At 44.0% G+C, this 13,858-nt stretch overlaps 1 protein-coding gene across 6 annotated transcripts in view; it reads left to right on the top strand.

The window, feature by feature from the left end:
- The window catches only part of CRAMP1 (cramped chromatin regulator homolog 1), a 77,536-nt gene that overhangs the window by 33,012 nt on the left and 30,666 nt on the right, over window positions 1-13,858 (top strand). For all 6 annotated transcript variants that reach the window (XM_019507628.1, XM_019507626.1, XM_019507625.1 and 3 more), the window contains 5 exons: window positions 3,812-3,897; window positions 4,977-5,100; window positions 7,503-7,584; window positions 8,602-9,867; window positions 12,892-13,066. In XM_019507628.1, coding sequence (XP_019363173.1) covers window positions 3,812-3,897; window positions 4,977-5,100; window positions 7,503-7,584; window positions 8,602-9,867; window positions 12,892-13,066 — 1,733 coding nt within the window. The remainder of the gene's footprint in view (window positions 1-3,811; window positions 3,898-4,976; window positions 5,101-7,502; window positions 7,585-8,601; window positions 9,868-12,891; window positions 13,067-13,858) is intronic.

The following is a 13,858-nucleotide window of genomic DNA, read 5'->3' as shown; positions in this document are numbered from 1 at the left end:
CCTTGAGACAGTGGTGCTGTGACTAAGAGAGATGTCTGTAAACCTCCTAGGTCTTCAGACTCCAATGGGACTTTGAAGATTGGATGCCTGAGATCATGTACTTGGGAAGTCAGGCACAAGAAAAAATGTTCTGTACTTACTGAAGGCAAAACTAATTCACCGTAGTTTCATAGTTAGTAGGGTTGGAAGGGACCTGAGCAGATCATCAAGTCCAACCCCCTGCCACAGCCAGGAAAGAATGCTGAGGTCATATGACCCTGGCAAGGTATCTATCTAGCCTCCTCTTAAAGACCCCCAGGGTAGGAGCAAGGACCGTTTCCCTTGGAAGTTGGTTCCAGAACCTAGCCACCCTGACTGAAGTAGCACCTCCTGATATCCAGCCTGAATCTGCTGTCTGTCAGCTTATGGCTGTTGTTCCTTGTTACTCCCGGTAGTGCTCGGGGGAACAAGGACTCTCCCATTGCCTGCTGGTCTCCCTCCGCCAGTTTATAGATGGCCACCAGATCCCCTCTCAGCCTCCTCTTGTGGAGGCTGAACAGGTTCAGATCCCATAGCCTCTCCTCATAGGACCTGCACTGCTGCCCCCTGATCATGTGAGTGGCCCTCCTCTGGACCCTCTCAATGTTGTCCACATCCCTTCTGAAGTGTGGCACCCAGAACTGGACACAGTACTCTAGCTGCGGCCTGACCAAGGTCACATAGAGGGGAAGGATCACCTCCTTGGAGCTGCTTGTGATGCATCTGTGGATGCATGACACGGTGCATTTAGCCTTTCTGACTGCATCCCACATTGGTGGCCCATGTTCATCTTTGAGTCAATAATGACTCCAAGATCCTTTTCTGCCTCTGTGGTGGTGAGAAGGGAGTTCCCCAAACTGTAGGTGTGCTGCTGGTTCTTCCTCCCCAGGTGTGGTACCTTGCACTTGTCAGTGTTGAAACCCATCCTATTCTCATCCGCCCACCTCTGTAACCTGTCCAGATCTGATTGCAGCTTGTCCCTCTCCTCTAGTGTGCCCACCTCCCCCCACATCCTAGTGTCATCTCTGAATTTGAACGAGGTGCTGTTCACCCCCTCGTGCAAGTCACTGATGAAGATGTTGAACAGTGCAGGCCCGAGGACTGAGCCCTGCAGAACCCCACTGCCCCCGTCCTTCCAGGTTGAAAAAGACCCGTACACCACCACTCTCTGGGTACGGCCCTCCAGCCAATTGGCGACCCATCTGATTTTGTAGGGATCGACACCACAGTCACCTAATTTTTTAATGAGAATGGGGTGAGAGACAGTGTTGAAGGCTTTTCTAAAGTCCAGAAAGACTACGTCCACTGCAGTGCCTGCGTCCAAGGATTTAGTGACCTGATCATAGAAGGCCACCAGGTTGGTCTGATGGAACCTGCCTCTAATGAACCCATGTTGGTTGCCCCTAAGCATATACTCCCCTGCTGGTCCCTTGCAGATGTGCTCCTGGATAATTTTCTCAAAGAGCTTCCCCAGGACCGAGGTAAGACTAACAGGCCCATAGTTTCCTGGGTCTGCTCTCCTCCCTTTTTTGAAAATGGGGACCACGTTGGCCCTCTTCCATGTAAACTTAAGTCAAGATAGATTCTAATAGAGCCACTCTTATTGGAGTATTTTGCCTTTCCAGAATGTAGTAGTCCTGTTAGCAAGCTAGATTTTGCTCCTTGTATGTGAGGGTCAGTCCTCTGATTTTTATCCTTATATATGTTACACAATGGCCTAGTTACAGATGGAATAAACTTGGTTGCAGGATCTTCATTGGCAACATGTGTGGGCGTCATGGGAGGGCATGTGCCCCACCAGATTTCTCTGGCAACAGCAGGGCACAAGGCATGGGACTGCATCCTGGCCAGAGCCAGGGCTTGGAGCAGTGGGGGTGGCGGCAGCAGCATGATTTCTGTGCCAATGATGGGGTATGGGTCGGCAGCCTTGCTAGACCCAACACCCAGCATTGGGGTGGGGGGATGGGGCGTAGGTGCTCAGTGCAGAGTTGTGCTTCCCTCCCAAACACACACTATCAGAACTTGCATATCACCTATGAGGATCTTGATTGTCTTTCAAAAGGACTCTGACATCTTCCTGATTGGTAATGTTTGTGGATATGCACTGGAAAAAGTGCTTTTCATATTGCTCCATGATAGGTCATCAGGGGTTCCACAAAGAGACTGTGAGTAATGGCAGGGCAGGCCAGGAGGTGGTAGGTCTCCTGGCTCCACATTAGCTTGCGTAGTCCGCAGAGCCTGGGGTAAGGGTTCAACAGCAGAAGTAGTGGAGGGGGGGTCAGATCGTATGGTTTGGGCATAAGGTAATTATTGCAGTTGTCAAAGAGGAGTCCCGTTCCTCAGTAGCAGGTAAGTGTATTGGATCTTCCTCTTGGACATCAGGTATTGGTCACTTGCAGAGCCTGGATGTTGCATTTGCTGGACTACAGGGTCTGATAGCTAACTCTAAACAATCCAGGTTTTAGTTAGGTGATAGAAGTAGCAATGCCTGAGTAACAATATATAGTACATCATGTCAGTGTAAGGAATATCAATTCTTGCATATTCTTATGGTTGCCAGCCTAGAGCAGACTGAGGGTTGAAAGCATTGTTTGAAAACTAACAAGTAGATTTTTTCTTTCAAATCAAGGCTTTTTATTACTATTTTAGAGGTTGTATTTTCCCCCACCATTTAAAGAATCCATAACTCCTTCTGTATAACAAAGTTAAACAGGAGATGGTGCCAGTACAAAGGGCTCCCTTGGCTTCTGGCAGCCAAATGTGAACTCTGAAAATCTGCACTAACAGCTTTAAAAGGTTCTAAATTTGTTGAAGCCCACAGCTTGGTAGTTCAAACATCAGGGAATGACGGGCCCAGATCCACTGAATCCCTTCTGGCTCTGATTTAGTATCCACCGCCCACTTCCTGTTAGCCTCTTCTCCTAACAGCTTTGGTTAGGATCCACATCTCAATCCACCTCATCCTCCATCCCCATCTCCATGCGAGGTTTGCTGCTCCACATTACAAGGAAAGTGGGGCCCCACTGTTTGAGCAGCCTACAGGCTCTTCCTTCCTTCCTCCCAGACTGTACAGGCTGTCCTCAACTGGCCAGCTGCTACATGGTCTGGATTCCCTTTCTTGATGATATAAGTTGTGGATATTGCAGTCAGTTGCTTTGAAACTGGCCAGTCTAAGTGGGAAAAGACATTAAAATAATATCTTCCTTATTTGGAAAATAAAATATATGTTCTTGCTTCTCAGGAGCTTTGTGTTAAAGTTGTGCTGCAGTTAAAAGCCAGGTTAAGCATACTATAAATGTTTACTGTGCACAGATTCCAGCACAAGCAGCTGGGTTTCATTTGCTGCAGTACAGGGATTGGTGATGGCCTTTAAAAGGATTTTTTGCATTATCCCAAATTTAAAAACTCTTTAAAATCTGCAGGCAGGTCTTGTGCAGAGCAACATGCTTTTTTAGTTGAAGGGAGAAACTATAAAGGAAAGCAGTTTTATAGTCATCCCAAAATGATAAGCCTGGTTCTGAAGGCCATCTGCTTCTGGGATGACATAATGCAAGTCTGTCCTATGTTTGAGGTATTGCTCCTTTGCTAGGCAGCCTTGGGGTACAGTGCTTTCTGTGAGTCTGGCAGTGAAGGAGAAGAGTGGAGCCTACAAAAGGCAAAGTTCTTAAACCCCTGTGAATCTGCACTGCTGCTTATTTATATAGGGGTGAATGCATTCACCATTTTCACCAGCACAAGTATACATTGCTCTGTTCATGTTACACCTCAGTATTTCTCTTTTAAATACATTCAGGGCCACGACTGTTCGCTACAAAGGGAGAAATCTTCGGATCAAAGCTCCAATGTGTAGGGCACTGAAGAAACTCTGTGATCCAGATGGTACGTAAGAGAAACTGGAATGGGAATGATTGCAACAGCTAGTCTGAAGCATACAAGTGAGAGTAGGCCTGTTTTAGCGCAAATTCTCCTATGAAAGATGTATGCATCATCTCATATGTTCTTTGGGGGCACTGATTCATTCCTTTAGTCTTTTTGCCCTGTTCTCTTGTGTGGCCAATAATGCTGCTTTGAAACCAAGACATTTCCACAAATCCTTGAATATGGCACTAGTTGCCAAGGGTGCCTTGCAAATTAAGAAACCAATTTGTAAAGGAAGTTGCCACTTTAGAAGCTCTTCTCTTTGTGTTGCTCTATAAACTGTTGCTGCTTATGCAGTTTGCTGCCTTTTTCACACAGCAAACGACTATTGAGCAGTTTGGACCTTATTTACACTCTTCGGCACAGCTCATTTGGTTTTCAATGAACCAAACTAAGGGCATTTTAAGACTGAAAAATTCCTAGTCTGTTTCCAGTTGTCTGTTTTGACACTGCTTAGTCAGCTGGAAGTTCCAGTAGAGCTACAGTATGCAGGGAAAGCACTGGTCTGTCAGAACTGGAGGGAGCCTGAGCAAATAAGCTCTGTTGGTGAAGCTGAGCTGCCTGCTTACTCTTAGTATGCTTCCTTCATTAGCTGCATTTTGGACTGAGCACTTAGCTTTATTTTGGACTGAGGACACTTTTATACATGCTGTGGTGGTGGGAGGGAAGGCGCTTTAATTAGAGTAGCTCCGAGAGCCATTCTAATTAAAGCGCCACCGCGTCTCCTATATCAGCATCCCCACACTTAAAAATGGTGGTAGGGGATCTTGAACTAAAGCTTGTTTAGTTGACAAGCTTTAGTTCAAGCACCCCACCACCATTTTTAAGCATGGGGGGACACTGATAGATGAGATGCAAGAGGCTGCTGGAGCACAGCATGCTGGAATTCCAGTACATCAGTTCAACCTCTGCGCTTGTGTATAGGCATAGCAAAGCATAGCTAAGTGTAGCCTCTGCATTCATGTATAGACTTATACAATGAGCATAGTTACCTTTGCTCTTTGTTTTGACCTATGCTTTTGGGCTACTTTTTCTTTTAGGTATTAGTGATGAGGAGGATCAGAAGCCAGTGCGTCTTCCTCTTAAGGTGCCTGTGGAGTTGCAGCCAAGAAATAATCATGCATGGGCTCGGGTGCAGAGCCTTGCCCAGAACCCACGGCTCAGGTAAGCAGAGATGAGATGTGTAGTAGGTCTTCAGAATGGGGGAGGGAATGTCTGGTTTTGGAATGGAGCACCTTTGGAATGTCATTCTGTCTGCCAAGCAGGCTACAAAGAGTTAAATAAAAATGCTCACTAATCCAGGAGCAGTGGACCTAAACTGCTGATATTGAAAGCATTTTCTTTGGCTAGCGGTGTTTCAGACTGTGATAGGTCTTGTGGCATCAAACTTTAGAACTGCATCATTCTGATTTACCATTACACTTTATTGCCTCTAATTTGCTTTCTTGTTTGTGTTCTCCAGGCTCTTGCTGGACTTATTAGGGTTTAAGATTAATACTTTGCACCATTTATGCCACATTTCCAGAGGTGATGCAGATAGAGCACTGGCTCATAGTACTGGTTCTCAGAGCTGACCTGATCAGGGTGCAGGGCCTGAGGCAAATCAGCCCATGTGGGGCCCTGCCCCTGCTCCGATCCCACAGGGCCGAAGAAGCTGCCACTGCCATTGACAGCTGGGGGTGGGGGGTGGTGAACAGCTGGATGTGGAGCTGCTGCTCTGCCCAGCTCTGCACCATTGCTGCTCCACCTAGCTCTACAGGACCCCACAAAGTGGGGCCCAGGGTAGTCACCCAAGTTCACCCCCCACACCTCCCCAGGGATGGCCCTGCTGGTTCTCGTTAAGATCTAGGGCCTGTACTGTTTAACATCTTCACCAATGATGTAGACATTGGTGTCAGAAGCGGACTGGCCAAGTTCGCCGACAACACCAAACTCTGGGGTAAAGCATCCACACCTGAGGATAGGAGGGTGATCCAGGCTGACCTGGACAGGCTCAGCAAATGGGCGGATGAGAACCCGATGGTGTTCAACACCGAAAAATGCAAGGTTCTCCACCCTTGGAGGAAAAACCTACACCATGTTTATAGGCTCAGTAGTGCTACACTGGTTAGCACTACAGGTGAAAGGGACTTGGGGGTCATGATTGACAACAAGATGAACATGAGCCTTCAGGGTGAAGATGCGGCTAGCAAAGCAAGCAAAATGCTGGCTTGCATCCACAGGTACTTCTCAGGCAAATCCCAGAATGTCATTCTCCCATTGTACTCGGCCTTGGTGAGGCTGCAGCTGGAGTACTGTGTCCAGTTTTGGTCTCCACAATGCAAAAAGGATGTGGAGAAGCTTGAGAGGGTACAGAGGAGAGCCACGTGCATGGTCAGACATCAGGAAAACAGACCTTATGATGAGTGTCTGAGAGCGATGGGGTTATTCAGCCTGGAAAAGTGCAGGGTCAGGGGTGATCTGGTGGCCACCTGTAAGTTTATCAGGGGTGCTTATCAGGATCTGGGGGAACATCTGTTCACCAGAGCCCCCAAGGGATGTCAAGATCGAATGGTCACAAACTCCACTGTGACAGATTCAGGCTGGACATAAGAAAGAACTTCACTGTCCAAGCCCCCAAGGTTTGGAATAGTGCCACCGGAGGCAGTTCAAGCACCCGCTTTGAACACCTTCAAGACGCATTTGGATGCTTATCTTGCTGGGATCCTGTGATCCCTGCTGACTTCCTGCCCCTGGGGCAGGGGGCTGAACTTGATGATCCTCCAGGATCCCTTCCAGCCCAAATGTCTATGAAATCTAATATAGCATGAGAAGGAGGGGAAAGAAACTAAAAAACTGTCTGAAAATTATAATTTTATGATTTTGGATATGGCAGTACTACCCCAATAAAAATCAGAGATTTGTAGACTATAGGGTTTTTTGGAGTTCATTATATCACTCTAATGAGGTCACCATTCTAGTTCTTTCTTAGCAGTAATTCAGCACTGAACATAACAAGTCCTGCATCTAGGTCAGAGTAACTTACATTTCCTGGGTAAAGATATTAAGGTATTGATATAGAGGATAGGGGGAAGATTAGGAAGGGGTTGTTTTTTTTTCTCTCGGTAGCAACCAACATATTATGGTAAAAGGTGAGGAGAGAAACTTTACTTCAGTTTTACACTCCATGCCACAGTTGCTATTGCAGATTTGTTCTATTTGCTAGGGATAGTACTTCAGTTATCCACCTGTCCTGTGTCTTTACCAGAAGTAAATGAAAACTCAGATCACCTCTGCAATATTTATCTGAAAGAATTTTGAGGTCATTCACAAATTATGAATTATCTTACATGTTATTACTGTGCACTAAAACTACTTCCAAACTACCTCTTGTTTCTTGAGGGTAGGCTTAGAGTGTTTATGCAAATTTAGGTGTATGAATGACTGTATAACATGTGTTTTGTAGTCTCTGCTCCTAATTTATTCTGTGCCTGTCTTCTCTTGATTCTGTTCCAGCAGCAGGCTAGGTTTTGAGTTTCTTCTGATTTGTGTCCTGTGTTCTCTTGTATTGGTTCTTTCCTGTGCAGAATGATAGTGGAATTACATCGGAAGGTCTCCAGCCTCATTGAGTTCCTGAAGCAGAAGTGGGCTCTCCATGAAGTGCGCATTGTATCCTTTTCCTTTTTAGAGATTAACTCCTCTGAATGCCATGATTTGTGGGAAATCCCCTCCCTCTTCTAGTCCAACAGTTCTCTGATGTCTAAACCTTCTTAAAATATAGCTCATGATCCCTTAATGGAAAAGGGTCCATCTCTCTGAGCTAGTGATAATGGGGAAGCATTTTTCCTTTGCCTCAATACTTTATTGCTCTCCCTTGATTAAATATAGTTGATTCTATATGAAACTCATTATTTTTCTATTCCTTTTAAATGGTGGACTTGACCCATATGGTCAGAAAGGTTTATGCACTGAAAAATCATCTATCATAGTTGGCCCTTCTGGCATAGTTAGGAGGGACTGATGTTATAACTTAATTTCCTTAGTCTTACCTGGTCAAGATTGGTTGGGCAATGGGGATGGAAACTTGCTGCTGCTACCTATACAAGCCCATTGTTTATCACGAAGATTAACTTTTGATAGCTCTACCTTTTAACCTTTGATCCGTGTGGCATAAAGATTTGTAAGATACTGACTGTTCCTCCTTTCACATCTTAGTTTCTGTTCTTTTTAGTTTTCTCATGCTTTTTGACTTTTGTGGTGTTTTTAATTTAATCTTTTATTGCTTAAATCTTATAGAATTGCAAGGGAACATCTTACACATGGCAAAATAACCAAGTGCAGCATGGGGGCTACTGAACTGAATTTGAATTCCATGTTCATATTATTCAGCTAAAACCTTCCTTTTTGTTTAAACACAGTTGCTATGTAACTTCTAGTCTGCTGCACAAGTGTAAAGCAGAGATCAGTGGCCTTGCTATGGAATATGAATGAAAATTGCTCTCACATTTGTGAGATATATGGAGCCTTTATTATATCAGTATAAACCTGATAAAACATTACGCTGAGTGGAGAACGTATCCTACAGGTGCCCAAACTACAAATGAGACTACTTCTATCTAGGAAGGTGGCCAGCTGATACTGCAGCTCTTCTGTATATTGTTATATTCTTTGACATGGCATATTTAGCGTAAAACACTAGAGGAACGGCAACTTCAAGACTCCAGAGACTCAGAAGCAAGGGGCAGTTTGTCAGAGGAGAAAGTGATGCTTCATCTCTTCCCAGGGGAGAACTGTACACTCAGCCCTCTCCCCGGGGTAGCCAGAGTGGTTCACTCTAAAGCTTTCTGCACAGTGCATTGGCAGGAAACTGGCAAATGCAAACAGAACACAAAAGACTCTCACTTATTGCCTCCTGCACAGATTCTAGGCATACAAAGTGGTCAGGGGACAGCCAGAGGACAATTAAAATACCCACGGGGAACAGAAGGTAAGGGTGTCGGAAGGGCAGAGAGCACTACAGAGCCAGGCAGAACCTCTCAGCCTTCAGCTGAAGTTTCTGCAAGCACTGAAGATGGCTCCCCAGAGAACAGCCTAGCAGAAGGGGCAGCTCCAAGTCTCAGCATCACAAACTCTCTTGATAAACCACCTTCTGGACTTCAAGATCCAGGAGAGAGTCTTGAAAAGTCAATCCCAGTGGCATTCTGTGCTGAGGGTCAGGAGGCCCCAGTTGGTGATCAAGCAGTTGTGCTACCATCATGCAGCACAACTTGTGCCTGCAGCAAGATCCCTGATGTGGAAGAACTCTCTCTGCTTGATCCCTTCCCACGGTACATGAAGTCCTGTCAGGACCTGATTGTTCCAGAGAAATGTTCTTGTGCAGACAGGCTGCATCAGAAAGACTTAATTCCCTCAGCTGAGGGCACTTCTGTTGTGGCTGTTTCAACTGGGAGCACAGAAACGGCTGACCCCAGCTCAACACAGGTGGTGAGAGGTGGGGTAGCATCACCCAGCAATGGCCCGTCCAGATCTGAAACTCAGGCTAGCCACTGCCAGGGACCACAGCCTGAGGCTTGTACCAAGGAGCTACCAGATGCAGTAATGGAGGACTCTCAAGAGAAGCTGAGCTCCTCATTTCCACCTCCATCTCAGGGACAATCTACTGCAAAGTCTCTCAAAGATGACCCGAGCCGGCTTGCTCAACAGGTCAGAGAAGAGGGATGGAGTCTTAGAACCTCTGAGAGCCTTACGCTGGCTGAAGTCTACCTCATGATGGGCAAGCCGAACAAACTGCAGCTGGAATATGACTGGCTGTCAGTCTTAGAGCCAGAAACCCACGATTCCAGGGAGAAAACAACTGAACCCAGTGCTGTTCCCACATGTACTCCCTTTCACAAGCAGAGACTTCTCAACTGCCTTTTAAAGCTCATTTCTACTGAAGTCAACCCCAAACCAGTAAGTAATGCCTTAGGTTAGGAGTTGACAACTTTTTTTTTTTTAGAGTGGTGGGCCAAACCAGCACAGTTTGTTCTGAAGGTAGGCTGCCACTTCTAACCTGGCCACAACTCCCCTCTTTTCTGCCTGTCCCCCAGGCCACAAAACTGCTGTTGGCTTACTGATAGTTTTAGCTTCTGTGACCAATGTTGAATTGCCACCAGCCCCTGCCATACATGATAAAGTGCAGGATGTGATTTGGGGGATAACAGCCTCGGCCTATTGTTTCTGCTGTTAATAAGTTCCCAGCTCTATAGTGATCTTGGTTTATAGAAAGAAAATTCCATCCCAGGTAAATAGAAGCAGAATAGAATCCATCACCAAAAGCTGCATCTACTTCATTTTTTATTCCATTGTAACTTAAATATTCAGCCATGGATCCTCAGCTTCAATAGCAGTAATGATAAACAGTCATTATTGTTGCGCTAGAGGAAAGCCATCACACTAGCTGCATGTAAAAGCTAATCTTTTAGAAGGAACTGTAAACATTTGATTACTAATGTTAATTTGATGGTTTAAACAAGTCAAGGAAAAAGGTCTCTTGGGTGCCTGAGGTTGTACCACAACAGAACAGAGGATGTGACTAACAATTAAATGCTGCTTATTCCAAGATTATATGTGGAGCAAGTGGTTTACCAGTGAGCTTGGAAAGTAAATCTGAAAGTGGCACAGTGAATGTTATGTTGCATCTAATGACTTCAGGATAAGTCTGCTCCATCTACTTGTGAAAAAATTCTCCCTACTGTGCTGATCCTACCAGCTTAACCTGCGATTTGGGTCAGTCTGTGTTCTTTCCTACTTGTGCATGGTCACCAGTGTTAAAGATTCTATGACTAAATTCTGCTCTCTGTGAGAGTCTTAATTTGACTGAATTAATAAATTGCTTAATAAATTGTTCTGTTAATGCACAAAAAGCAATAGAATTCAACAGATAAGACTCCACATACATATGGTGGGGATCTAATGAGTTAGTGTTTACACAAGGTATTCTAATTAGAGTGTCTATTAATCATGCCTGCTGAATAGCAAGTTAATCCTTTGACCTTTGCTTGCTTGTGGAAACTTGTTTTTTTTTTCTTTCAAAAGCAATGTCTGATACTAGCTTCTAAACCTAAGAGACTCCTAGTCTCTGCAAAGGACCACAGATGATCCTCATTAGATGGAGGCAGTTTTATTCAGCCCTGCTAATTCATGTCCTGAGAGCTACTCCTAGGTCACTGACATAAGACTATTCTAATGGAGCTGTAGGTCCAGATTTAAGCTGCAGCCTTAAACTCTAATATCTTGTAGTGTGGATCTTGTAGGCCCTTTGATATCTTTTCCTATTATTAACTGCTAAGAAAAAACTACTGTACTCTTAGCAGTGTGTGACATCCAGGGAAAATGTGTTGATTAATACACACAATTGCAAGTAGGAAGTAGCCAAGAACTATTTAAAATGTTTTAAAAACTAAAAGTCTTAAGGTATTTATTACTTGCTCTTTCCTTGTCATTTCAGTGCCATTAATGTCTTTATTCAAAGTAGTCTGGTGCTCACATAAAAAGAAAAAAAAAAGGAATGAGTGAGATTCTTATTTTCTAGGTCCCCTTTCAACAGCAGTGCCTGATATTAAAAAAAAACATCCTTGCATTGATTGTATCCTGATAAAGTAGGAAGATCCTTTTGCTGCAGGAAATGCTGTGGGGATGTGATGGATGCATTCCCAGGGGATAAATTTTATGACAGCATTCTGTTACCTTCCTGGTTGTCTACATGGCATGTTGATGCCATGTAAACCAAAAAATGGCAATTTAAATGATGAAGGATTAGAATACCACCTTACTTTTCAGCACAACTATTTTTGGTATGGAAATCGTCTATTGTTTTGTGCTATTAAACTCTTATCTCTGCAGGTTGGGTATAGGGAGGGTAATATTTCTGCTTGGGGACATTTTAAGTTCATGTAAAGTTTCAGTTTTTCTACTTTGTCAAATGTCTGAGCTTTGCATGAACAAGAAGCACATGATAAAGAGGTCATGTTATGCCGCAGCATGCAATAGCTGTCTCCAGGGGTGCCCTAGAAATAGTGTTAGTAATGGTAGGTAAGGTGCTGCGAATTTCAGGAGTAGCTTGAGCCAGTGTCAGTTTAGATGTTATAATTCAGCTTTGCTATGTGAATAATTCCTGCTGTTGAGGTGAAAAATAAAAATCTACTTTAACAAAGGAAGCATTGATTGCCTCAGTCCCTACCATTTTCACAAGCCGGTTTGTAACCAAGCCAGAATGGCCAACTGTGCTGTGGTTCTTTCCTTTAACTGAAGATTACCAGCATAAAACAAAACTGTAGCAAATTGCATTGCAGTAAAGTGTGGGAGGTAATTTTATGCCTGTGGTTACACACAAGTTCTTTAAAAAGGCAGCCTTTTCTAGAAAACATTATAAACAACTTTCTGGGTGAAATTAACTGGATGTGCCTGGAACACTGGTAAAGAGCGTTGCCATGTTGCTGTTTTTAATTGCTTTGATATAATCTGAAATAGGAAAAGAAACTGGCAAAATTTCAAAACCAGTCAGCTTTTTGATATTAGGCTTGAGTAGCTCATTTACAAAAATAGCTTGTCCAGATATCTTTCCAACAGAAAGAGACAGGGTATATGATAATAGAGGTTGTCACAGTTTTTGCTACCAAACCTAAAAGTAGCTCTATTTATTGAGCTTCAAATAAGTCTTTATCTTTCGTCTGTTTGGCTGTTTTCTGGTAAGATCACAGGATTCTGGTACCATAGTTTTAGGCCTATTGAATGCAATCCTGTGTCCAGCATAAATTAACAATGTTTAATGTATGAAATGTATAAACCCAATGCAGGAGGGAATATGCCTTCTGCTGACAACTGTTTAATGATACTGTTGCATTTAAGATGGATGTCTAAGTTTGCTGAGAGTGCATTTGTTTAACAAACTATCTGTGTTATAACAGTATTTTGAAACATTGCTTGGTTTTTCAGACACCTGAGATGAACTCTGTTGCCACATCCCCTATTAAGCCTGTTCAAGAGGAACAATCACTGACCCCTCCTGGAAAGGTCATCACCATCAGCACCAGGAGTCCAGGTTGTTCCCGCAATCAGTCCACTCTTCGCAACAAGACCTTTTCTCCTGGTGCTGCTTCCAGCTCCTCAGGTGAGCTACTTTGAGAAACATCAACAGATCAGATCATTATGGTCCAATGTGTAGTTGGGAGGAGGTATCAAATGGGGTTTCCAAGGGGTCTGGCCATAGGGGTTCATTATTATTTAATATTTTTATTAATGATTTGGACAGTGGAATTGAGTGCACGGTTAGCAAATTTGTGGATGACACTAATGTTAGATGGAGTTGCAGACACTCTGGAGGGTAGGGCTGGGATCCAGTATCCCCTGGATCAGTTGTAGGAACGATCTGAAATCAACTAGATGAAATTCAGCAAGAACAGGTGCAAAGTCCTGCAGTTGCAACAGAATAGTTGCATGCACAAATAGAAACTGGGGAATGATCGACTAGGCTGCAGTACTTCAGAGAAGGACTTGGGATAAAATTAAGTCAAACTGGGAGTTACCGTGCACCGTAAGCTAAGTATGAGCCAACAGTGTGCTCTTGTTGCGTAAAAAAAAAAAAAAAAAAAAAAAAAAACAAAAAATGGGGGTTTTTTTTGTAAAAAAAAAAAAAAAAAAAAAAAAAAAAAAAAAGCCAGTGGCACATTGGGTTGTATTCATAGTTTCATAGTAGCTTGGGTCAGGAGGGACCTGAATTTGCCCAAGGTAGGGACAAGAACCACTTCCCTGGGAAGCTGGTTCCAGATTTTGGCCACCCTAACTGTAAAATATTGCCTTCTGATTTCTAACCTAAGCCTGATCTCCATCAGCTTATTACCATTGTTCCTCATCACCCCAGGTAGTGCTGGGGAGAAAAGGGCTCTACCTATTTGCTGTTGAT

The sequence above is a fragment of the Gavialis gangeticus genome, unplaced genomic scaffold, assembly GCF_001723915.1.
Source record: "Gavialis gangeticus isolate Ggan-Ray unplaced genomic scaffold, GavGan_comp1, whole genome shotgun sequence".
Taxonomy (NCBI): domain Eukaryota; kingdom Metazoa; phylum Chordata; order Crocodylia; family Gavialidae; genus Gavialis; species Gavialis gangeticus.
Note: the sequence above shows the minus strand (reverse complement) of the source record. Positions and strands in the feature narration are given on the sequence as shown.